Source organism: Excalfactoria chinensis, chromosome 5 (genome assembly GCF_039878825.1).
Source record: "Excalfactoria chinensis isolate bCotChi1 chromosome 5, bCotChi1.hap2, whole genome shotgun sequence".
Taxonomy (NCBI): Eukaryota; Metazoa; Chordata; class Aves; order Galliformes; family Phasianidae; genus Excalfactoria; species Excalfactoria chinensis.
In genome coordinates, this window is record NC_092829.1 from 21,602,923 (window position 1) to 21,629,759 (window position 26,837).

Consider the following 26,837-nt stretch of genomic DNA (forward strand, 5'->3'; position numbering starts at 1 on the left):
GGCAGGATGCACTTGTGAGGCTGTGGCACTGTGCCAATGCTCCTGGGGGTCCTGTGCCTCTGTCCTTGTCCTTTGTGAACCTTAATGACACAGTGAAAATTAGAGTATAGCGTCAGTTAAAAATCTTAAGAGTCCTGCAGATTTTTATGATTTCCAAATGAAAATGTATGTGCTGTTATGTGTACATGAACATGTATTTATTAACATACACTGCACAGTTTAAATGTGTATTTGATTTATAAACTAGAATAATGCTTTCTTTAAAGTCTAATTTATATCTTGTTAGTGTTTCAATACCAAAATACATTCAAACAAATGCTACTAAATCTATGCAGGCACTCTCTGCCCGTCACTATTTTGTTTCACACCACCCCTATCTGCTTCTCAGGGAAGAGCAGGCATCCATCACACTGCAGCAAGCTGATGGGAGATGTTTACCCTTTTTCAGTGTCAACAGAATTTGACTACATCTAAGTTCACTATAAGCAGATTCCAACATATTCCCCTTCTGGCTCCCAGCTGCTGTTTCATGTGGGACAGGATCCAGAAATTTTTTAGATGCTTTGTGTCCTGATGACAAGAGAGCCCAGGAACACTGTTCTGACTTGGATCTTGCACTTAGAAAGCAATAATTGCAAGCAAGTACACAAACTAATGAAATTATAGCCAGAGAATCAATTTGCAAAGGCACAGCGAGCATTAATAAATTACATGATACAAAGATACAAAGCACACCCTTCTTCAACATTAATTACTCTAATTATGTCCTTTTTTAGGGAAGCTCATAATTATTTTACTCTTCTAATTTTTAACTGTAGTTACTTATTCAGATATTTTACTGAACAACACTGATAAACTATTCTGTATAGTTCCTAAGTGTGTCTCTTACGTCAGAATTAAATGTTACTTAGGTATTTACAAGAACAATAAGTTAGGCAAAGAGACATTTAAAAACCCTACTTACATGACAAATCTTAGCATCACATTTCCATTCACAATAAGCATGCTCTTATGACTGCTAATAATTAATACCAGTGCAATTAATATCATGAAGCCTTTCAGCTGACAGGTTTATAAATTGCTAGTTCCTTTTTGAAATGTAGAGCGTCCTACATCTTAGAAATATAAAGCAAAGCTAACAAATGAGTTCCTGCCTAATTGCCAAACACTGATTTGTATGAAGCAGTTGAGGCTACAAAGGAATTGGGAATTCTCAGCCCGGTTTCCCTGCTGATGAGTAAGAACTGTCTGTGTAGTTCTCCCAGAGGTGTCAGAGGAATCTCTATAGTGTCACACAAGGGTTCTTAGCTCAAAGTAAACACACTTTCCACAAACTCAGCTGCTTAATCTGTTTGCAGGTTGAATTATAAGATGGGGGTGGATGACTCTGGGTGCTGGGAAGACGCACAGAGCATTTCCACAGTTTCTTGGTAAAAAGGGCATGCTATTGTCATCAAAAGACTTCACCCAATTGTTTAATTTTGCTATAGGCTCAGTGGTCTGATCTCAGCAATAATGAAAACTAACCTGACCAAAAATTTCCCAAGTATTTGAGCATGTTAAATTGCATAAATTCTTTGCACTATAGCAGTGCATCAGTGCAACTTTAGTTCAGGTTGTGTCTGTATTTCTGCTCCATGCACTCTGGCTACACAGGATTTAACAAGGCTTCTCCAAAACAAAAACAATGCAAAAACCTTCACTTAAATGTAGATTGTCAGTAAGTGTTTATAAATAAAAAGAAATGCAACATCAACTTTAAAATTATGCACTGTACAGAAAGGCAGAACCAATACTCACTTTTAGGTGCTGTAGTTATTTTCCATAGCTTTATTTTCAGCAAGCACATTTAATGCATCTGTTGAAGTTTCAAGTACATCCAAGTAGATATTAAAGACCTGAATAACTCTCAGTCACTGGAGGTTTTAAAGTGATGACTGAAAATAAGATCTTTCATATAAAAATTTAATGAAAAATACTAATATTAATTATTTTTTAGGTAGATACAAATACATTATATATATATATATATATATAATTTGTATATTTTTAAATAGGAGAATTAAAATGCTTTCTTACTTACTCAAGAAGAACTCTCACTAGGTCCCTGCAATATATTCTCAGCCAGTTCCTAGCTGCTCTTGAAATATGCTGCAGACATTGAAGTTGAAGACAAATATAGACTGATGAGAAAATTTGCATCAGTTCAGCCTTGACGACCTTGGAAAGGTTTTTTGAGGCTGAGGAGAGGAATGCAGAGATAAGAAGTGCCAGACTGTGAGGAGGTACTGCCTACATATTTTCCTATTTCCAAGAAATCATTCTGTCAAAAACTTACATGCAAGTAATAACTATCAACACAATAAGGACTTCAGTGGAGATGAACTTTGAGAATCACACAATGGAAAAGAGGGTATCATCTCTGCTCACCCACTCAAAGACTTCCTGCTTATTTCAGTGAGATTTTGGAGCCACTCCTAAACAAATCCATCAGCATTTCCTGTTGAATGAATCCTGCCCCGTATGTAACAGACAAGAAATCATGAGAGAGCTTTCAGATTCTACCATGCAGTTATACACGCTCTATTGTCATAGGAGTGCCATGGGTGTAAACCATTCAGTGGGAATGGAAATAATTTCCCTGTGCACTGCATGTGCAGAAAGCAGTTTCTGTAACATGAGTGACAGGCACAGTAATTGCCATAGCACTGGTAAAATCATCAGCATCTCAGCTGTAACAGGAAAAAAAAAAAAAAAAAGAATTTGGAAGGAACTTTGTTCTGAGTAGCAACAAACTTTCATTCAAGAAAAAAATACCAGAAGAAACAATATTTTCTCTTGGTTTTCCATTGCAGCTTTTCCTGAAAGAAGGCAAGGGACTTACTTCTGAACCTTCTCGTTGGCCTCTTTCAAAGCCTCCAAGGCCTTCTGAAGCTTCAGCTCGGTGTCCTGCTGCTCGGACTGAGCTTGTTGCAGCTGAACTGCCAGGTCCTCGAGCTGGCCATAGGTAATGGTCACAACATCCTGCCTGTCTTTCAGGCCACCTTCAGAAGTACTGAAACTACAGTGAAGCCAGTCCTTCAGGCTCGCTCCTTGAGACAAAGGTTTGTGTAAACTGGGGAAACAAAAGCATACACTTCATTAGGTTTCAGCATAAAGCTGAGCTGCAAGAATACTACACTCAGTTTAATTAATATTATCATATATGGATCTAGATGCCAAATATGTTCTATTATGTATAAATTATATATAGATATTATCTATATATACTGAAATAAGTTCTGCTTCAAAGATGATGGAAAACAAAAAGAACATTCTATTTCCACAAAGGTCTTCTAAATGTACGTAACAACTAGCAGATATTTTAAAAGCAAAAAAGCTATTACACAAAAACTTATAAAGTATTTTTCAGCTGCAACATCTTCCCAGTCACTCCATGACCTGCAGGAATGAACTGTTACTGTGATTTACATAAAGTTGGATTAATCAGTATAAATTACTGCTACCATTAACTCATGTTGCACAGCTCTTTTTTTTTTTAGCAAGCAGACAGATTGACTACAGGGGGTTTATTTGAGAACTGTGGGTTTTTCGATATAATGAAAGGAATAAAAGTGCTATGATTTACAAACAAATAATTAAGATAGGTTATTCAGAAATATGAATCATTTGTGAATGCTAACCAACACTAAAGCTATCAATAACTAAGGATGATAAGCAAAAAGAAGGATGCTGGACAGGCAGGTTACATATAAGTCATGAGAAGAAATTCAAAAAAGAAGAAGACTATGTATTGGGAAAAAAAATGGAAGCCTGTTAGATTGTGAATTATTTTCCAAGGAAGCAGCAGGTGCCACACTGACTGAGTTATTAAGGTACAAGGGCAGAAATCACACTAATAACTGATTCCTAGTGAAGAAGCCTGCACCAGAAGGCTCTTTGTGGAATTGCCAGTGATTTTTTCCCATTTCTTCATAGTTATATTTTTATGATGAATGGAAACAAAGTGGAAAATGACAATGGTAGTACAAGAAACTCAAAGCAGACATTTATAACAGAAGTGATGGCTGCAGAATATCATAATGAGCACTGTGTTTACGTAAATAATGTAAGTAATTTCAAAACAACTTTACAGATATCAGAAGCTGTTGCTGTACTGATGAGTATGACCTGATATCATGCTTTTCACTAATGACCATGCAAACATCAACAATTATTTTTGTGTGAATTTCTAGTAGCTGTGCAGACTAATTGCACTATTTGAGACATTCTGCATGTCAGTAGCCAGTATGCAACAGCATACTTTTCTTCCTTCCCAGTTTATGAAGGTATTTGTACAGAAAACATCCTTCTTGCTGTCAATCCATAGATGAAAATCATATACAAACTAAAATATAATACACACAGATAAGCAAAACGTGAATAAGCTAATGGAAATCTAGAAGCTAAAAGGTCAGAGTGTTGGTATGTCATTACGTCTACTACCTGAGGTTGTCTGAAAATAAAGTGAAGAACCTTTTCAATTAAATGAAGACATATTGAAAATATAAATATTTATAAAGGGATATTAAAATCCCTAGAACAGACTCACTAAAAATAAAATTACTTTTACAGTTGCACATAAAAATTATTGACTGAAGTTCCACTACAGTTGAGCATTGATCACCATGGAAAAAATACAAAGATATGCAAATAATGCTGAAAGCTGGGTAATGAAAAACCAGTGATGTCCAGTTCTTAAACACCTGGCACAAAAACAAAATGAAAACAAACAAACAAACCAAAAAAATCGCTGAGAGGGTAAATCGTTCAGTGAATATATGGATCCCTGGTTTTAAAAAAACAACACTAAAAATCCTAATGCTTTCGCTCCAGCTGTGAGTTTTTGTTTGTTTGTTTGTTTTTTTCTTCTTTCTAGAACATATGAAAAAAAAAAAAAAAAAGAGCCTTTTATTTATATTCAAAATACTGTCTCTGTCTGGCTGCAACTGGGCTCCTTCTGAAAGACTGCCTCTGAGCAATACAGCATGCAGTACACAGTTACACGTTTTAACTCTTAATGATTGCACCTGAGAGACCAATCAGTTTTGATATATACGTATTTTGTAAGCCAGCATGGCACCATGGTTGAATATCTTCAAAACCTTTTTTTTTTTTTTTTCCAAAATCATAAAACTGTCAAATTTCAAGAATATGTACTTTGCTAAAATGCTTTTATTTAGTCCCTGTTGACAATACTAATTTGAAATTCCTTCATTAATCTCCAGAGGATTATTTCTTAAAAAAATATAGATGTTATGAATAAAAAATAAATGAGAGTTCTGTGCCTGGGGAACGGTTTACAAAAGCATTCAAACTGTTGATTTAAGTAATTCACATTTTGATTATAAAAAACCTTTTTGCTTACTCTGACATAACTGTTCTTATTCAAGCTTGGTCTGAGAGCTTCAATTAATGGGCTGCCTTTTCTGTGTCCAGGACGAAGAAAGTCAAATGTGATGCTGTCACTTATGCAGCTCCAACAGATAACATGAGGTCCTCTCAAAGCCAGAGCAGCTTCAAGCCTGCTACAGATTGCACCAATTATAACTGTTCCCAAAGGGCCTTAAGATTGGCTGAAAGTCAACGGCATAAAGTGCTGCTCTTAAAACACTTCTCTCTTTTTGCCAGGCATACTTTTGCTGCAAGGTGAGAAATGATTTTCCACCTGAAGCAATTACTGAATAACACATAGAAACCTTCTATCTAAAGGAAAAAAAAAAGAAAAAAAGAAAAAAAAAAAAAAAAAAAGAAAAAAAAAGAAAAAAAGAAAAAAAGAAAAAAAGGAAAAAAAAAGTAAAAAAAAAAGAAAAAAAGAAAAAAAAAAGAAAAAAAAAAAAGAAAAAAAAAAAAAGAAACCAAACATGCCCAATTCGTCCTCTCCTTCCTCCTCATCCCCAGTGCTAAACATCTGTAGTGTTCCCAAGCACATGTAGGTCTGACCTGTGGTGTTTTCACCACAAATATCTCTGACACTCAGGTTCTGTAGACCCCTCAGCAGCCAGCCCACACTCAGGTTGGCTTGGAAGAGGTCTATTCATCCTGCTGCAAGCTTCCAAGGGTTGGGCAGCATGGAAATCCGGGAAATATCACCTGAGGTACTCATGGGAAACAATGCAATAAGACAAGATTTAAAAAGCCTGTAACACCTAGAAGAACTTTGACATTTTGCTGTAAAGCAGAGGATATAAAATGACCAAGTTTGCATAACACATGAGTCAGGAGCCTGACAGCTGGTAGACAGGTAAGTAGATGGCATTGCCCTACCATAGACAAATATTTTATTAGCCTTTCTTCCTCTGCAATTAAAAGAGTTAAGAGTACTGTTTTCTCCCCACTGCAATCACCTAAACATCTTTCACTAGCTTAACCGATGGCACCAGCTTTGTTAGCACAGACCATGTTGTGCACGTTATATACAATGCGGACTGCATTTTGTGCATTCTTATGACCCATCACAGTGTCAGTGTCTCATCTCAAGCATGAGCTCAGGCATCCTCTTTATATTACATCCTCTCACCAAACTTCAGAATAAGCACTTGTAGGACAGAGCCCATTACTATGTTCTTCCCTTGTTGGCTGTTAATATAAAAGGGTTTTACAGGATAATATCTCAACAAATTAGCACTGATCATGCTTGCCCATGCCACCAAAATTAATTAAATGTGAATCTGGATCCAAGGACAACAGTAGTCTGAGTTTCATCCTTCTCTCCTGAAATCATCTAGAGACACCTGTGATCTGTACAAGGGTCCAGATAATGAAGCTACTGTATGATGAAGTATGGGCTTGTTATCTGATGATCACCCATCTTAGACCTTCCATTTTTTTAACAAATACAAATCAAAGGCTACTAACAAACACATTGTGCTTCCTTGGATCTCAGTCTTTTCATCATTAAGTAAAAGCAATTGCATTAACTACCTTTGCAAGGTGTTCTGAGCTTCATGGCTGAAAAGAGACTTGTCATTGTTGAAACCTAAGTCAGATGTAGCACAGTTTGAATTCAAGAAAAAATAAATCCAGTACAGTTTGATTTTAAGAAAAGCTAAATCTTCTGATGACATCAAGCAGTATTATCTTTTGCATCTCATTTTCATTCTCCAGAACACTTGCAGTTCCCACACCATTCCCAAGTGTAGACTAGTCTGGGAGAGGTAGCAAGGACTTAAGGCTCAAATGATTAAATCAGGTGTCCTCCTCAAGGTAGAAGGACTGCTGAGACATGCTGTCCACAAAAAATAATTGGAAACCATACGGTTATGCATGGTTATCAGAAATCACCTCATATGGCCAGTGGGCAAACTGCTCAGATAGCACAGACTCACATGCCAGCAATATGTACATGAGATCCAACACTACCCATTATTCCTCAAATTAACTATAGCATTAAATGGTCCAGAATACCCACAAAAACAGCTTAGAAGTGACTGACGCTCGGTTGAAACAGAATCCAAGCAAAACTTCCATACATGAAGCAATATCCATTAGCAGAAGAAAGTGTTCTGGAGATTTTTGCAAACCCTCCCTTCAGGTAGATAAAGGCCCATAGTCACTAGCTTGTGGCCAAGAAATGCTTCTGAATTACCTGAGTGCATGATACTCTCTAGCAGCAGCACATGGTGTGGGACCCTCTATTTTAGTGGGAACTATTGGTGATAGGTGGACAGTTGGGACTGCATGATCTTGAAGCCTTTTTCCAACCCTGGTGATTCTATGATTCTACAACTATCTCTGATTGATTAATGAATGTTTGGCAGATGATAACTTAGCATTAGCTTTTTTTGCACATACATCAACTCTCAAACAGAGTGCATCTGAGTTTACAGAAGAGACTTGGATAGGTTCTATGCTTTAATCCCAAATATTATTTGATACATGTTAACATGAATTACACAACACCAAGATTTCACAATATATCTATATTAATTACAAGACACACATCCACAGGCTAACATTTTCTTTCCACAAATTAGGGGATTGTGTTTTCAACACAATAGCAGCGATATACTGTCTATGTGGATCTACTATCTACGGTAGTAGATACCCCTCAGAGTTTTATTCAGCTATATGTTATTCCTATAATCAAGCTTGCCATAAAATGCTCCTGTCATGTTTTGACAGGGAATTAGCTGTATTAGTATATTTTAGCCTAGCTAAAATTCACTGAGAGAGACTATCCATCCATGAAGCCTAAGATCAATGTGAAATTAATCTGAAATTTTATAAATCATTGCATTTTGTATAGTGCTTACTTTACCATACTAGAAGTTTCAAGAAATAATTTTGCTATCTTTTATCTGCTCTTTATTGGCAATTTATATGCTTTGGCCATTCTTAAATATTTGCCAATAGCTTTACTTAACAAAATAACTTTAACATTGTATTTGTAATACTGTAGTTATTCCCCACAGTAATAGATTGTTTAGGTAACACTGCAAATACAGAGGGAACCTTATCTATTAATCGAAGACAGAACTGGCATCAAGTCATCAGGAGTGACCTCAGTATTTGAATATAAAGGACATTTAAGATGATGCCAAAAGTTCCACGCTTCAGAGCATGCCGCAGAATCCTGACCACTTTCTTGGTAAGTGCTCACCCCATGGCCATGATGTGCTGGGCCTGGAGGTGGGCAGGGAAGCCCCACAGACATAAGCTGCTTTCACGCTCCCAACTCCTGGTCTCTCCAGTGGCTGCTGGAGGCTGCTCCACAACACAGGTGGCTGAAGAGGCATGCAAATGGTGGTGCAAAGCCATCAGTGCAGGATGGAAGCCAGCAAGGAAATGGCCTATGTCAGGGATTTGTACACAATCTCGGTGGAACAGGGATGGAGGATCATGGCCTAACTCCCAATTGGAGTGGTTTGCCTTTCATGCTTTGTTTTTGATCACATCAGTTTTAAGAACAGTGTACATTTTTTCCAAAGCTAAATGTAATTAAGAAAGCAGTAACTCTGATTACATGCTGAAATTACAGAGCTTTTGGTACCTCAACTAAAACAGGTCGAAAATAGACACAGTAGGTATTGTTTGTCCCTTTTTTGATGATCTTTGCCAAGAGCTCCATTCTGAGCACTCTCCCTTACATGGTTTTGTGGGATTGATGGACATAGGTTTTTAGAGCAGGCCGTCAGGACAAGCTTGTACAGCTCAGTGCATCTAACCCCAGCCAGGTCTGGCAGGCAGCCCCTGGGCTCTCGCTGACTTCACTGCACTTGGCAGAACAAGCACGTGGCTGGCCTGAGCCTCCTGTCTCCAAAATGCCAACCATGGAAATCTTTCCTATTGACAAAGAATGTGCACATTCAAGGGTCAGGCATTTCTGCTCCAGACTTAAATAACATGTCACTATAGTTTGAATTCTGATTTGCCTGCAAAACTAATGACATCTAATAGATATTTCTTTGTTAGATGTTATGCATGCAGCAAGGGCTAATTCAGTTTGTGCCTTTAGTTTCCTTTACAGATTCTTGTTGGTAAGGATAATGGATTCTGATTTCCATTTTATCTGAGTGACTACACACAAACTATGTTGTTTGGAATGCACAAAATCCTCCCGCAAAAAGTACTAATATTGGTGTATCACCCCTTGAGTTAGATAAACTGCAGCAATTCAGATAGAACAAATATGAATCTTGAACCTGAAAACTGACATAGTCAGTAGAGCATCCATTCAGTAAAAAGTGATACTTCATACATACATCCATCAATATATTTATAAATATACACATATGTATATATATACAAGAAATAAATCTGATAGCACTGGTATAGACCATAACAAGGCATCGGAATGACCTGAAAACAAGCTCAGTGTAATGACTTTGTGCTGTTGACTTTTATTTTTGTCTCCGGGGAATATTGTTTACTTTGCTTTAAAATTTATATGAGACATTTTGTTATGTGCCTTTTTTTAATTAGTTTGAAGGAAGCAGTCATTTGAGAAAGACAGCGGAAATCAATTCTGATTCGATACTGATAGCTACTGTGCGATGTAAACTGTGTGTTCTTTTTAATTAAATGTAAACACGTTCAGTTCTAAAGTCCAGCAGTGATGACAACAACTACTAGAAAGGATTGCTTAAGCCCTGGTCAACTGATTCTTGTGAACCTTTTGTTCATACCGTAGGTGAGCTTGTGCAATCTGTCGCAGAGTGAACGCCAGTTGTAACTGACTTTATTTTAGGTCATCTTCAGAGAAAAGACTTGACAAGAATGTGGAGCGCTCTGTAATACCTCAAGTTACTCATTAACTATGTCCTTCTGATAGCTAATCAATAGCACTGCATGGAGCCAAACACACTGCACTGAACTGCCCCTCTTCCAAAAGCCAAGTCTTGGTAAATATTTAATGGCAGTAAAGGTGTTTTTACTGTTATCAATCTGATATGTTAAAGAACTCTTGAAAGAAACTTTATCTTGCTTCTTTCTGCATAAATAATTTGTTCAGTTAAAATTTTAGTTTTATGCAAAAGTACTTAAATGCTTTTAAATCAAGACTTTGTAGAATTTGTAGTTTCAATCCCCATGTTAAAAAAAAAAAAAGAAAGAAAGAAAGAAAGAAAGAAAGAAAGAAAGAAAGAAAGAAAGAAAGAAAGAAAGAAAGAAAGAAAGAAAGAAAGAAAGAGTAAAAGTAAAAGTTTATTTCCTTGATAAAATGCCAACTAGAAATATACATCAAGGAACCCAGCCCTTTATACTGTAGTGGTAAATGCTGAGCCAGACTCTCTCAAAACCTGTTATACAAGTGCACATTTAAGATTTTCTTACAAGGCTTCAGTTTCTGTAAAATTCCTAGCTCTCGCTTACATCAAGAAGGCCTTCAATTTTTAGCCTCTTTTCACCAGGGAGAAAAACAGCTCTTTAAGATAGTTACAACAAGATCCAAAGACTTTTTGTTCCCCTACAGCGAATATTCCTATCTTGAAGTGGATATAGACTCAGCTAATGAGTTTTATTAGGTGTTTTTTCCATTTTGTATTTTTCTGTGCAGAGCAGCTTGTCTAGATAATAGATAAACGCTTTTATCCTGATACTTTAACACCTAACGTGTGCACCCCTCTGCCCTAGCCAGGGAGGGTCCAAATGTCTCCCAAGGGACTTAGATAGGATTACTCCATGCCTCTGTGCTAATGTCACAGGACAGAGGAGTCTCCCGATCCCCTCTACAAGTATAGCCTTCCAGACTTTTCTGTGTGATTCAACTCTACTATGAGCTTATATATTTTGAAGAAACTGATTCAGCACTGGATCCAAGCTTTTTCTTGGAAAATAATCTGGGAATAAAACATTGATAGCATTTCAGCTTCCAAAATGTGAATCACCATAAATGTTTTCCCAGAAGTATAAGCACTATTTTTTTCCCCAGTGTTTGATTGGCCTCTTTAGTGCCTGTGATGCTATTCAATAGATTTACAAAGTGAGGATCAGAAGAATAATTCCCAAATGCTGGCACAGATAAATTGGACAGCTAGGAGTTTTCGAATCAATATTACTTGTCTCTGATGAAAACAGTATTAATTAAAATCATAAAGACAAATAAATCAATCATGATTAAAGTGCATGGTACCATTCAGAAATGACCAGCTAAAGAAAGCCTGTTACTAAAAACTTTAGGAAATATCTGTACTTAACACGATGTTATATTTATAAATCAGACATGATTGTGAATTTTATGGCTGTCCTGATTTGCTATTGTGATCACACGGCTTAACTCCCCCACTGAACCAGAAAAGCAAGAGGCAGATCTGTCTTGGACACAGGGCAGAAAGCCAGTCCTGCCTTCCAGCATAGCCAGGAACATCCAGCTGAGTAGATGGAAGAGAAGCGTCTCTCCAGGAGATGGCAATTAAAAGAAATACAAAGAATGGAAACGTGTTTCAAAGATGGAATAACTAAACACATTTGGAATTTGAGAGATGATCTAATGGATGGGCTGAGTAGCCCTACAGCTTGAAACTCACACTGTAACTGACCTGGGAAGGGGATGCACACAGGGTTCTGCCCTCTTATCATTACTCTTTTAGTGAATGATTCAGCTGGTAAAAAACTTTTGAACGTCATTAAAATAAATAAATACATAAATAAATAAATAAATGTGTGGTTTTGCTTGTTTGTTTTTCTTTTTGTTTTGAGTATATTTCCCTGCTGCCCCAGAAAAAGAGTGTATTTAAACAGCTCAGTCTGATTTTTCTCACAAGAATTACTGAGAAAAACATGAAGCAACTCTGAACATAGTGGAACAAAGTGTTCTGTGCTCCAACACATGCCTGGCTGTGGGAACTGATGTGCCAGGAGATGAAGTATGCCAATGAACTCTACATGACTGTGCCCAGCACATGGCTTCCCCACTGTCTTGGTACTTTTGCCTTTCTGAAATGGCTGCTGAGTCACCGGGGAACTGGTGCTGCAGGCTAAGTGCCTTCATCCAGACTGGCACTGACTGGTGTCTACCTTAAAGCTATTGCAGCTTCTCCTGTACAAAAATAAGTCTGGTTTGTGTACAGCAGTGTAGAAATACACCTAGCAAGTTGCCTCCTGAAAGGCACATAAATGACATAATGGCAGCGTATCGCTACTCAGTAAGCCATGCCTTGCCTAGCTGCAGCTGCCAAACCCTAGTTCATATATAAATCATACAGCTCCTTGGGCAGTTGAGAACTATGAAACAAGGCAGTTAAAATGATGGTTTAAATGATAAAGGGAACGCCTGAGAAATTTAATACAGGGGAAGTCTGCTTCTCTATTGTACCAGCGCTTACTGGGGTGATGGGGCAGGCTTGTCTGGGCCATTCTCCCTAGTACAAAACAAGGACACACGCTGCAGAATGATTTAGTAGGCTGGAGATCAGAACTCTGTCTTGAGTTCCCTCTTCTGTTTCATGTCTTCTGCGTGGCACAGAACAAGTCACAACATGCTCTCCTCAGTCTGCCATACTGAAACTGGGAGTTAAGTGCCACTCACTTTTTATCCTAGTTAAATTCTAAGCTTGTGGGCCCAGGATTGCTTCCTGTTACATATGTGTACCACATCTGGAAACCTGATGCCTTAATCTTGTTTCAAGTCTCAGCACATAATTTTATTATTCATGGGAAGATACAAAAAAAGCTAATTAACATTATGTGCATGTTGGCAATGCACAGCAGCCTGGTTAACCTTAGGAGAGGTTGGGGACCTGCATGGAGGAACTACTGTAGCTTCTCACAAGGAAGCAGTTCCTGCCTTCCTGTTGTGGCTTAAGTAGCCAATGCCACCACAAGGTGTGAGCAGTGACAACAGTCTCCCATCTGCTGTGAGCCCCAAAGCTGTGCTACCCAAGGATATCTCTTGCATCCTCCCAGGTGAAAGGACCATCAGCAGGGTGGGCCAATCAGATGGAAGCGTAACAGTGTCACACTTCTTGAAATATGAGGGATGAGACTGGATGCTGCTGCTGTGAAGAGGGAGCTCCAAAGGGGGTTAGAAAGATACTGAAAGATGATGCTAAGTTTATTTCTTTATCCTGCAACTCTTAAATCTGCTTCCTCACTCCTCTCTTCTCTTATCCTTATGAGTTTTAACCACTGGGCTATTGAAATAAAAATCTGTGAAAGAAAAACAGTTTTGTGCCCTTTAACTCAGTCTGAGCAAAGAGGAAAACACTGGTGTTAACTTCATGAGGCAGGAGATCATGAGAAAAGCTGCAGCTTTTTCTTTTTGCCAGCTTAGAATTTCTCCATAGCCAGCAGGTAAAAGTGAATAATTGTAGCAGGAAACGAATTGGCTGCACTGAACCAAAGATCTAATTATTTTCTCAGGACCTGACAAGGAAAATGAATGAGTATGAAAGCTCTTGTGAAATCTAGCCAGCACTAAATTCAACAATGTTTGATTCATATTTTCATTCTTTTGGACAGGACAAAATAATACGGTATACTGAGACATGTTCATTGAGTAGTCTGTTCTTCTCTGATAGGAGCAATAACACCACTCAAGAAAGAGAACTGAATTCCTACATCACAGACAATAGTTCCTGTTTTACTGTCAGAACAGTAGAAGTATAATAATATATGACTTTTGGTTAAAGATGGTAAGAAAGAACTAAATGGAAGAATAAGTAATTCTGCAATTCATCCCTTGACCTTGGACTCAAACTCTAGAATCTTACAGAATCTGACTGAAATAGATTGCAGTTAGTTAGACAAACCTAGATAAAGATCCTGTCTAGCTCAGAAGAACAAGGAAAAAAAAGAAAACCTATCTGAACAGTATTAGCTATCCTTTTCCCTGCTCCCTCTGTGTAAGGGACAAGTGAGGAACAAATTCACAGCACTCCTCCCTGGTGAGTCCTCTCACCAGTCAGTCATCTTCAGTGATAGTGGAAGTCATTAGTCATCCTACTGAGGACCAGGATGTAGCCTAGTAAAGAATGACTTGAATTTATTGTATCAAGAGGCTAAAGGCTGAGGCCAACAATATGTGCCTACACAGTTCTCCATGTCTATTATAAAATACTTCCTGAAAATCTTACACCTTCCTCCTAATGTACAGGTCTGGGACACTAGCAGAGGAAGAACACAAGAAAATATTGATTTATACATTCAAAAAGAGATGCAGGTTGCAGTTCCTTCAATAGTTAAACAAACAAACAAACAAAAAACCAACAACCACCAAAAACAAAACAAAACAAACAAGCAAACAGTAATAACAAGAAGTAATCTAGATATTTGAAATTTTGGCCTGAAATTTGCTTATCTCAGTGACCATGATTCCATGAAACAAACTCTTCATGATAAATTGTGTATGCAAAGTAACCGGTTTTTCCCTTAGTGAGATACATAAGACCACAGCTTCTGAATCAAGCCTATGATATGCCCCTAAGTTATTTTCTCATGGACAGTGGGTGAGAGGATGTCATTCCTCTGTTTAATCAGGAGTTAAAGCCTGTACAGTAATTCCTTATTTTCACAATATTCCTTCTGACAAAGATAACAACCATAAGAATGGTTCCCAGCTGGCTAAACCTGACATACAGGTTTTGTTAATAAAAAAATGCATGACTTAATTAATGAAACGGATCTATTAAGACTGTCCCCCAATCTACTGCAGTGGCCCCACCTACAGCTGAACTTCATATGACCTATCTTATGCAAAAAGTATTGTAATAACTTGCACAGGAAGCTGTGATAGAGGAAAGGTTGCTATGAAGAAAAACTATGACTCAGAGATGCATACAATGCCCCTACAGGAGAAAGCTTAGTATTTTCACTTTTACTCAATGTTTTCTTTTACAGTGAATAAATAATTGAAGCGATTTTGTTAAGCTGTGTAAAATTATTTCATCAAGAGTAATTACGTTTGATCTATTAGCACCTGATACTATCTATTGTCTAAATTGCCTGCATTCAATCCACGAATAAAGTCAACAGTATTAACGTCCATTATTGAAGCATTAGTTGAGCAAAAATCATTTTGAAGCATTTAATATTATTGTAACCTTCCTTCTGGATAATGTTTGAAAGAATTATTATTATACCAACATCTTCTCGATCTTTTTTCAGAGGCGTGTTTTAATATAAGTTTGCAAACTCAGGATCTTTAAACTCACAGTTTAACTGTTCTGCTCTGGCAAGCATAAATCTGCAGCAATCTACTCATTTTACATGCTTCTCTGTTCCTGTCTAGCTGTCCCACACTAAATGGCTATCCAAATTCAACTCCATCAACTTTGGCAGGCTCAACACCTCCTTTGCTAAACCAGTTTCTTTTTTTTTTTTTTTTTTTTTTTTTTTTTTTCTTTTTCCCCTTAATCATAAAGAGCTGCAGTGTTACAAACAGAAAGAAGGAACTCTGCAACACTTCTAAAGCAAAGTTATGTACGTATATTCATTGATTTGACCCAAAAGATCCTTAAATATGAAATAATACAACTGTATTCACCTATCTAGAAAGCAGATATATTTTTCTGTCTTGCAGCATCATCATTTCAAAGGATTTCAAGTATTTTCTGCCTTTTCGTAGAGGAAATATTATGAACTATTTGAGATCACATTCTCACTCGAAGCAATGAATGCCACAGTCTTCTCCAGAATAAAAAGCTACTTTCTCTCCTTGGAATAGTAACTTTACAGTAATTTAGAGGAAGCAGGAGAAACAGTTGGTCATTAAACATTAAATGTATTAATGAGGCACTCACAGTATATCGTTTGTCTGGAAAAGGCAGTTCTGTACTTGCATTTTAGAAGGACTGCTGGAATACAATAGCTACTGTGATAAATTTAGGTTTCCCTCACTTAACTTTTAGCAGAATCTAATAAAGAAAACTTAAATCGATGTATTTTCCAAAAATGTATGAGTAGCACCATTCACATCTTACAGCTAGGGTAATCGAGAGGCAGAGAAAAAACATTCCAAAAGAGGCCCTTCAATTTCACTCCCCAAACGGAGACCTTTAGGACTTGATATTTACAGGTTTCAGGACTTGCAGCTCCAGATGAAAACAATGTTAAATCCCAAAACTAAAAGCAGAACCCCCCAAAAAACTTTGGCAGCATGTAAAAATCACCCAGTACTCCAGACTCATGTCACTCTGGACATCCAGCACAGTTCCTGGAATTCTCAGGCATGAGTATGTATGCACATGAAGCACTCTGAGGCATTTTTTCATTACCTTGCATTTGGAAACAGCTCCTGTAGAGCTCAGGAAAATGATCCAAAAGTGTCACAGCCTATGTGGGACACTGGTTTGCTTAATACAGGAGTTCATGTGATTCCCTGGAATACAAGGAAAAGTGACTAATGAGATGTCTGGCTCCTAGGAGATAAGGGGGCTGCTCCAAAAGTAATGCCTCCTATTTTATCTTGTTAGCCCACAATGTCAGAGATGGTGATATGACAGTAAAACTGAACCTTTCCACCAATATTCCATTACATTTTGTTGTTGTCATATGACAGATGGCAGCAGAGGGACATCCTGACAAAATGCCATCAGACATGAAGTAAAGGTGCACCACTGAATTCCTCTATGCAGAAAATACAGCACCTGTTGACCTGTTGACATACATGCCTACCACCACTGTATGTTTTCCAGCAAGAAAATAACTCAGTTTGGAAGTTATTTCAAGGAGTTTGTATATGATGGGATTATTTAGAAGGGAAAAAGCTTTGGGAAATGCAAAGCAAGTATTTTATAACAAATGGAAAAAAAAAAAAAAAGCAGCTCAATAATCAAAATCCAAAATCTGCTGTATGCTTACAAAATACAGTAAAACCTTGGCTGTATTTATGACAATTAAAAAAAAAAAATCACTGGCTCTTAAAGTTGAAGCAGAGAAAAACCTCCCGAGAGAGACTATGGGAATGCAAGGGAATGGAGTATGACATTCTCTAAGTAACTATGGTGTGTCTGGGGGTAGAACTTCAGTCACCAGCCCCATCAAGTACTGACAAAAGGAATGTGAGAACTGTTCCCAAGGTGAAAGAAGAAAGGCCGAACAATCTGACTAATGGGATCACACTGAAGCTAATGAGATCACTGAGACTTGCTTTGCTTCCGTTGGTGTATGTAAAAACTGACTTTAAAAAAAAAATATCCTCTTTCAGCCAGCAGTGGGCTAAATCTTGAGGGATTTTTGAGAGACTGGGAAAAGAAGTGTATCTTCAGATTTTATAATTCGTGTAGAAAGAGTCTATGAGGCAAGAACACTTTAAGTTCAGAAGTTTACAAATTGTGAGAGGGGTCTTTATTGGAGAGAGGGGAAAAAAAAGAAAAAGAAACAGAAGGCTTGGACTTGTTAATACCTGATTGAACAGACATTTATTGCTACTGCCTTGACATACATATGCAGAGGTTACAGACACTTTGCATTTGCACAAGCCCCTGGTTGCTCTCTCTCACAGCCCTGCTTCAGACAGTAGAGAAAACCCGACTGCACTGAAGCACCAAACCATCTATGGCACATTCATAATTTACAAGCACTGACAAGACTCGGGGATGCTATAAATAATATTACTGACTTCTAGAAGCAGTATAAAATTTGCTTAGTGAATTAGCATTTTGGTTATGGCATGATGAAGGCATCCTGGAGACAATGCTAGACCAGCTCACAAGGTTTTACAAATAAAACAGAATAGGTCCAAATGACCAAAGAGGTGTCATTTAATCCTCCAGTCAGTGACTGGCAATCCAATGTGGCACTCGCAGGTCCCTTTCCAGCTTCCTAAATGCAAACTCAGGTACCTGAGCTTATGTATTCAACACCACAAATTTTGGCCCCACTATTTAACACACAGATCTGCTGGGAGGCCTCTTGTAACTGGATTTTTTTTTTTAAAGCCTTATATTATTGAACAGATACTGGCCCAAGTCCAATCTACAACTGCAAACCCAAAGAAACAGCTCAGAGCAAACCAGCAGCCTTATTAGCTTTTAAAGATTTCATTTTCAAGAACTCAAGACCCTTTATTGACTAATGAAAGGTTGGGTCCCCAAGCCCACAGACTGATGTTGCTTGGAACATATTTTAATCATTTTGGAGTGCTAGCAGCCATCTGTCTAAAGAGCTTTGATTGCAGAAATGCACTCTGAACTACAGCTTCTTCTGACTCCAAACACTTTCTGAAAGCCAAACGGAACCCACAGGCAATGCAACTTCAAGATACAATTCAAGGCCTTGTGATGTGATAAGGCTGCTTTTATTATTTAGCACATCATTCAGTTTAATGATACCACAGATAACAGATACACTAAAAAGATACTATTGTCATCTCCTATCTTGCAACAGTAAAATCCAACTGTGAGCTCTCTTTGTTTCTACCCGACACTTCTTTTTTACTACATTACTTTCAAAGAATAAAATGAAGGTAAATTAAATAAAGTTTTTTTGTTGTTGTTGTTTGTTTGTTTTTTTTCCCTGCCACAAGCACCAAAACAAATACCTAATAAATAAATGATAAAAAAAATCACATACAAACACTCTTTCTTTTTTCACTACTTTTCTCTTTTGTTTTGAAAAAAAAAAAAAAAAAAAAAAAAAAAAAAAAGATACGCAAGAGAAGCAAACAAATCCCAAATAAACTACTGTATTTACAGTATTGTCTGCTGGCTTTTGGGCAAATACTGTTTTCACACAGTAGTCTAGTCTGGCCAGCACTGAATACAAATTTACATGGAAAGACAGAAGTCCTTTACTGTTACAATTTTACAAATTTCATGGTAATATTTGCAAACATTTTGCACAATTGCCCTGATTATTTCCTTCATAAATTCTTAAAACAATCTGGGCACCTCATCGCCTACATCATGGTGACCAGTTTTTTCATACTGGTGTCTACCAATTGGCACAGATACATGCTATGAACTCCACAAGCTCAGAAGCAAAAATGTCAAGTATAAATAAAAAATCTTGAAATTATCAGAGCAAAGAAATTTCTTTCAAATATGAAAGCAGCATCTGTAAGAACTGATATGTGGTAAGACTGCATAAAAATGCCTCTCCTGAAGACAGAATAGACACAAAGGTGGGTTCTGCGTGGCAGTCCATGACTTCATTTGATTTAATTATGAGCAGTCCCATTGGGTTGCACCTTGAGATTACAGGACATGCTGAGATTAGATTCTTTTGACACAAGTCACCAGGTACCAAAAGAACATGGTGTTACCACATACTGCAATAGAGAATGTCTCACTTCAGTAGCCTTAGTACTAGCTTTATTCACTGCACCCTCAGGCTTGATAGGGGCTTTGTTTCAGTTAGTGGAGCGAAGAATGGGAAATTAAGAAACAAAGCCCCTATCAAGCCTGAGGGTGCAGCGAAAAAAATTTCCTTGTGATCCCCAAACAGGCTTTCAAACCCACTGCAACTTAAAAGTTAAGTTCAATTATGTTGGCTAAAGGCAGCAAATTTTCAACTGCAGATGTGAGAGCAGGGCCTATGTGCTCATTCCCTGGGACTTTTCAGGCTGCAGTATGACAAGATGTTCTCCTTCAGCAGCTTATGGTCTGTCATTAGTGCTGGCTGCTGCTTCTGTGTCACTGCTACCACCACATCTGTGTTGCCAGCGAATACACTTCTGGGTGGTCATGCTCCAATCTATATCACTGGTATAGTACAGGAAAACTGACTGAAATAAAGTCTATCCCTATCCCTACAATTAAAAATGACAACCATCACACCTGTGCTGGAAGAATTATCTGTACGAGAAGAGCAACACATCATCATGTAATTCTGGACACTATATTAAAACCCTTCCACTTCCAAAACACAGACCTCTGTCTCATTAGTTAGCAAAGCAGCTTGTGGATGGAGTGCAAAATAGGACACCTTCCAGGGAAAGGCATCAGCAAGATAAGAATGTAGCAACTTAACAAAACCTCTAACTTAAAACAAACATACAAACAAAACAACCAACCAGCTGAATGGAGAAAGTATCTTGCTCTCAGCTTCTCGGCATTACAGGTGAGCAGTCCTGTAGTTCACATTCTGCAGCAGGCAGAGAGAGCACTTCTTTTCACACCTGAATTCTGACTTGTTTCCTAAATGAAGTTTTCCACTGACTCAACCGGGAGCAGGGCTAAGCCCAAGAAGTAATGTTATGTCTAGCACTGCCTGAAAATTTTTCATGTGGAAAGTCTTCTCAACAAACAAATGTTTTTCTATTGGAAGAGGTAAATTCCAGTGAAAAAAATATGTTGGCTTCCTGTGGCCTGTTCTGAGAGAAAGTTTTCCTTTCACCTTCAGATTTCAACTTTAAATGCTATTTTGTTTCAGCTCTTCAGCAGAAGAGAACTGAACCAGAACACAAGTCAAAATGATCGTTTTTTCCCCACTGATTTGACGTTTTAGCATAAAAACATGTCCTGTGAAAAATCAACAGAAAATAAGCGGCATTTAAAGTCCTTCCGACGATGTTATGACTTTATTACTAAATACCATATTCATTACAAAAGAAATTCCCTTTGATACACTACTTGCATGGGAAGTTGAATTCTCTTTCTTGTACTTTTAGATTTTCTTCTAAACTTTTCATGGGAAAACTTGTCTTCCAAACAGCTCTTACTACACAGCTTTTCTGTATTTCTTGCTTTAGAGAAGGCTATCTCTCTCCTTTTTTTTTTTTTTTTTTTACTTTTTATTTATTTTTTAATCCTGTGTCTCTTTTCTTTCTCTGATTTTAAAATAAGAGCACTTTCTGATAGACTATATGTCTCAAAAGTATGACAGAATGGTTATACTTTGTTTTCTATAAATAAAACAGCCAAAGAAATTAGGGAGTTGGACTAGATGGTCTTTAAAGGTCCCCTCCAACCTAAACCATTCTGTGATTCTGATTAGTGATGTGATTCATCAGTATGCACCCAGTGTTTAAATTGCACAACCAGATCATTTAGCCTCTAGTCACACACCCTTTCTATCAAGGAAAAGATTTCCCAATCCTACAATTGCTCTGTGTAGCTTTTTTGAACATTCTTTTTCAAGTATATACTTGAAAAGAAGTATATACTTCTGATTAATACAGAATTGCTATTAACTTCATTGAACCCAATACCCTAATTTTTACAAATATGCCTACAGTAGTATATTTTGTATTAACAATTAGCTCCAACCTATCAGCTGTTGCTTGCAGGTATTTATTCCAGAGCCCTTAAACCTTCCTTCCAGCAATTCCACTTTATTAAGCTTTAACAAATTTGAAAAACAATTCCTAGAAACCGCTAGCTATGCACTTATTCCAAAAAGCGCAGAACAAAATTACACTTCTTAGACTTTTCAGCTCACTGAGAAACCAAGAAGGTTAGAGCAGAAAACCACAGAGAACCCAGGTGAAACAGAGGGGGAAGAGAATCAGACTGAACCAAGAAGAGCCGTTAACAGAAAGTCAACCGCGCGGTGCATACAGAGTCACAGGACCATGGCAGCATCCACTGGCAAGAAATTCCTTTCTGTCAAGCAAATCTGTGCTCTTACAGAAGAGCAGAAAGTCATCTGAAAAAATCTATCATGGCAAAACTGACAAGGTAATTGTTCTTTCAGTTCAAGTTATTCCACAGAAGTCAATAGGAAGAAGTCTGTGCAAGTCTGATGAAATACACCATAATCCACTGTGCAGTAATTCTAGCTTTAATGTTTTTGGCACAACATGGGGCTGATCAGTCTACAACAAATTTAACAAACTGGAGAAAGTCTGCTAGTAAACACACCCGCTGACAGAAGCAGTAGCAGACTCAGCTCAGAGTGCAGTACGAGTTAAAACTGCATCACAGAGCATGTGAAGCACTTCAGTCCATACTCATGCTGCCCACATTCCTCCTCACATTCACTGCTTAGTGTTTCCTATTGGCAAAGCACCTCTGGAGGCCAAGAGCCAGCCAGGGGAAACATTAGGCACAAAGTTTTCATTAAATGTAGGTCAGATCAATCCATGCCTGAGTCAACAGCAGCACAAGGCAGTGTGAATGTTTGACGTCCACCCCAGGGCTGGCTGCAGAGATGGCATGGGATAGCTTGTTCCACCAGCAGTGGGGATCTGTGGCAGTGCAGTGCTTCCTCTCCCCCTCCATTTTTATAAATCATGAAAGCTGAGAAGGAAATTATTTTTCCATGCTGTAACATTTTTTCCCAGTGATGGGAAAATCTTCAAAAATCATGTCAGGGCAAAAAGTGCAACTTTCAAAACCTTTCTGTGTGCGTGCATGTGCGTGTGTCTGAATGAAAGAGAAAGCATGCTGATGGCTAAAATATTCCACTGAGTGGCAAGAAAGAAAAACACCATCCTTCCAAACAGGCTCAGACACTGCTGTGCTTTTTCACTGCCTGCCACATAGGTGTTGTAAACACCAAGCTTAGAATCCATACTGAAGTCTTTCTTTGCCATTCCTCTTCTGGGCAAATGGTCAAGTGTTAACTGGAGTACACGCAAGGATCTGATCTGCCACACTCCCAAGGAACTCCCTATCTACTGATTATTAAAGTCGGTGCCTCTGGCAATCATTGCTAGAAAATGAAACAACTACTGAAAGAAAGAATAACCAACTGCAGGCTAGAGAACATGAAGTCTGAGGACGGGGAAGAGGACAATAAACCCAATCAAACGTGAAATACATATGGATAACAAAGCAGGATTCTGTTGTCTGCTCACCTGCACCTAGACACTGCAGGCTATAGCCATCTCAGGAGCCTTGGTAACACTTTACACAACTGCTTTGCCAAAACAGGGCAGTCAACTGATCCACTGATCTCTTCAGCTATCTGATCCAGTTTATGAAACAGCCCTCTAAACCTGGGAGATTTATTTTCTCTGCCACTAACAAGAACTATGACAGCACATGCAATAAGGAGACACTGAAAAAGAAAAAATAGTAGTTTAACAGTGGGAATTTGCTTCTAGAGTGAGAAAGAACACACCAATCCCAAAGATCAATCCTTTGGGCGCTGTAGCACTCTGCTAGAAAGTGGTACAATAACATAGCAACCCACAGTTCACACAGTCTAAATTCCAGCTCATAAATACCAGGGTGTTGGCTCCTCTGTCCCCCACAAATTGACTAAAATTCTCTGAAAGCCCTGCAGGTTGCTCAGAGAAGGAGGGATTTTAACCAATCTGATAAGAGTAATACAGAAAAAAGACCCAACATTCTCAACCAATTGTAGAACTCAAGTTCAATAAACAGGAAGAATACGCACAGAAAAACAAAGCTAAATCATCATTCAGTGCATGTCCAAATCTCCCACAGAAATCAGTGGGACTGTGTGGAGAATAAACTAAAAAAAATACAGTTTGGTTAGTACATGAGTTTGTTTTTTTTATGTAGTAACAAAAGACAAAAAAAAGCTTAATGTTCCCTTACAGAGACATTGTTTTCTGTATGTTGAACTGTATCACATTGCAGAGAGTTAGGTTTCTTCTGACAAGAAAACATACCATACTGTCTCTCACTGTACAATGCATGCAAGCATCTCATCTCTGCTATAAAAAATAATCTCTCCTCTTCTTGGAAGTGGGAAATTTGTTTAGCTCAAGATTTATGTTTGAAGACAGATGCCTGAAACTCCTGGATAAATGGAAGTTATTGCTGCACACAGAATACTGAAAACACAGCTGTCATCTTCTCTGATCTCCCCAAAATTACTCTGCAAAAACAACACTCTTCCTAATGACTGTAGCTACACATTATGATATGTCTGAATCAACTAACGCTGAGACTACAGTGCCAGAATAACACTGAGCAGACAGGTTGAAAGGAGCAGGAAAATGAGTCAGTGAATGTAACTGAAAAAGTGAGATAAAAATTAGCAATGAAAAGAGTAGTTCTTTGAGGTAAGCTGCAGTGGCAGGTGCTCAAGGTATCCCGCTTCAGCTGCAGAGGAAGAACTGAGATCACTGCTCTGAGCTAACGGCTGCAGCCTCACTCATCCCAGTATGAATGGGTTTCAGTTCATTTGGACTGGGAAGCTGGGCAGTAGAGCAGCCCCATCTCCTGCTACATATCCTGTAAGCATGAGATAAATCCGGCCTGGAGAAACTGCTGAAAACGACAGAGGTGGCAAGATAAAGAGGCTGAAATATTTGAGCAGAGGTCATCCAGAGAACAGGAGACTAAATAGGCAGTTGTATTCTGACTTGCCACTACATTGCCTGTGAGCTGAATGCTGAATACAAAAGGATGATCATTGGCATTAGGGAGAATATTTTATAGCTTATAACAGACCTTATTACCAGAACAAGAAGACAGCATAATAGTAATTATTATGTCACTAACTATCTATTTGAAGAACCCATGGAGCAGTTCTATAGAGAGGTTGTGGATGCTCCGCCCCAGAGGCATTCAAGGCCAAGCTGGATGTGGCTCTGGGCAGCCTGGTCTAGTGCCTGGCAACCCCACCCACACAGGGGGGGGTTGAAACTTTGAGGTCCTTTTCAACCCAGGTCATTTTGTGATTCTTTGATTCTAAAATGGTATCATTTAAGTATTATAATCCATTACATTGGCCGGGAATCTATAGAATGGAAGTAAATTAAACATGCACCATTGTATTCAGAACTAGAATAGAATACAGCCTTCTCTTTTTCTATTTTTTTTTTTTTTTTTCCCAGAAGTGCAGATATTGCCTTGCAGAGCATCCTTCTTCATCTATTTCTCCTGATACGTGTTGATTTACTTCTGTAATTAAATTGAAATTGGTTTGTGTTTATATGTCTTTCATTTGAGGAAATCATAAAAATCTCAACTTTCTTTCAACTCTATCACTTTCCATCTCTGGAAAGATCAACCTGCACATCAGTTTACAACACACTTTGTGGGAAAAAAATACATACCTCTGCAAAATCTATTGTTTTTTTCAACTGTTTGCTTGTGGTACTTAATCGATGAACTGAAGCAGCAGTTATAATTACCCTTCAAACATGCAACTCCCAAGACTGTGACATGCATGTAACCCTTAAAGCTTCAGGTCTTCACGAGACTAATTATGATTTCATTTTAACACTGCAAGTTAGAAAGAAATGTCTGTTCAATGGGAAACTTGCTGCAATAAATGTAAGTTTCTTCCTATTGTAACTTCCAGCCTATAGCTATTGCTGCATCTTACACATTTCAGTAGCAAACTGGAAGAACCTCTGGGTAAATATTTTTTCTGAAGTTCTTACTGTCCCTCCTTCCCTGTGAACATTAGACTTGACAAATATATGGCTTTTAAGTGCTTGATTAAGTCACAAATGAAACTCATACATAAGCATTATTTTCTTCAGCAGTTTCATTCACAGGTGTGGCAACACAAGTGTGCATGTTTTACACAGCTGTGGAGCAAAAAATTACAGTGTTTCTGAACTGAGCAACACTATATCTGACCCCAACGTGAAACCCACAAAAACATACTTTTAAGCAGAGATAGTCTTGTATTTATATTTTGCTCTCTCACCTTTCATGGCAATGGAGGTTGAATCTTAGAGACATCGTTTTGATCTACTAGTTATAATCTGCTCAGATTATTTACCTATGAAAACTCCTGGACCCAGAGCTTTTCAGTGAAGTATTTTAGGGTGGTTTTTCTTTTGTTTTGTTTTGTTTCAGATTTGGAAAAATGTACATGTAATTCCCTATTCAGAAATATAGTTCTCACTCAGTCATACCGTTGTATCTAATATGTAAAAAATAATAATCAGTATGCAACAGCATATGTCTGTGCCAGCATTTTATGTGTAGGAGAAATACACTTCTGAAGCATTAATGAAATAGAAGGAAACTGATTATAGAAACGGGTAGTCCATAACTGAAAACTATGCAAATGAAATACTTATGATAACATTCAAACAACAGAAATATGTGAGAAAGTGGCAGTGGGATTAACACTCCCACATAGTTCAAAACTGATTATTTGGATATAGCCTCTTTCGGTCACCAATGATCTATGATTTGCATTAATCCCTAGCTTAAAGAGCATTGTGATGAAACAATTACCCTAGTAAGCTAGAAACTCTATACAGTTCCTAACTGTTATGCAAATTTTCATTTCTGATAAGCATTTTCAAGCTACTTTCCAGAAAATTCAACCTTCCTCTTGAGACATGACATAGCAACAATATAGAAGGAGTAAACAGAAGTGGTGAACTTGCCCAGCTTTATTGCGAGCCAACTTCCCCTCCCTTCTCTATCTGAATTAGATTCCTCCATCTTATCTTTTCCCTTATTTTTATTTGTCTTTCTCTTAAAAAAAAAAAAAAAAAAAAAAAAAAAGATTGTAATAGTTCTGGGACCTGCTCTCTCTTTAAAAAAAAAGTCAAATGAAAATCAATGTTTCATTATGTATTCCCCCAAAGT

General features: G+C 37.9%; 1 protein-coding gene across 8 annotated transcripts in view; it reads right to left on the minus strand.

The window, feature by feature from the left end:
- Positions 1-26,837, minus strand: part of MIPOL1 (mirror-image polydactyly 1) — a 173,154-nt gene that overhangs the window by 19,068 nt on the left and 127,249 nt on the right. For all 8 annotated transcript variants that reach the window (XM_072338782.1, XM_072338789.1, XM_072338785.1 and 5 more), the window contains one exon: positions 2,885-3,115. In XM_072338782.1, coding sequence (XP_072194883.1) covers positions 2,885-3,115 — 231 coding nt within the window. The remainder of the gene's footprint in view (positions 1-2,884; positions 3,116-26,837) is intronic.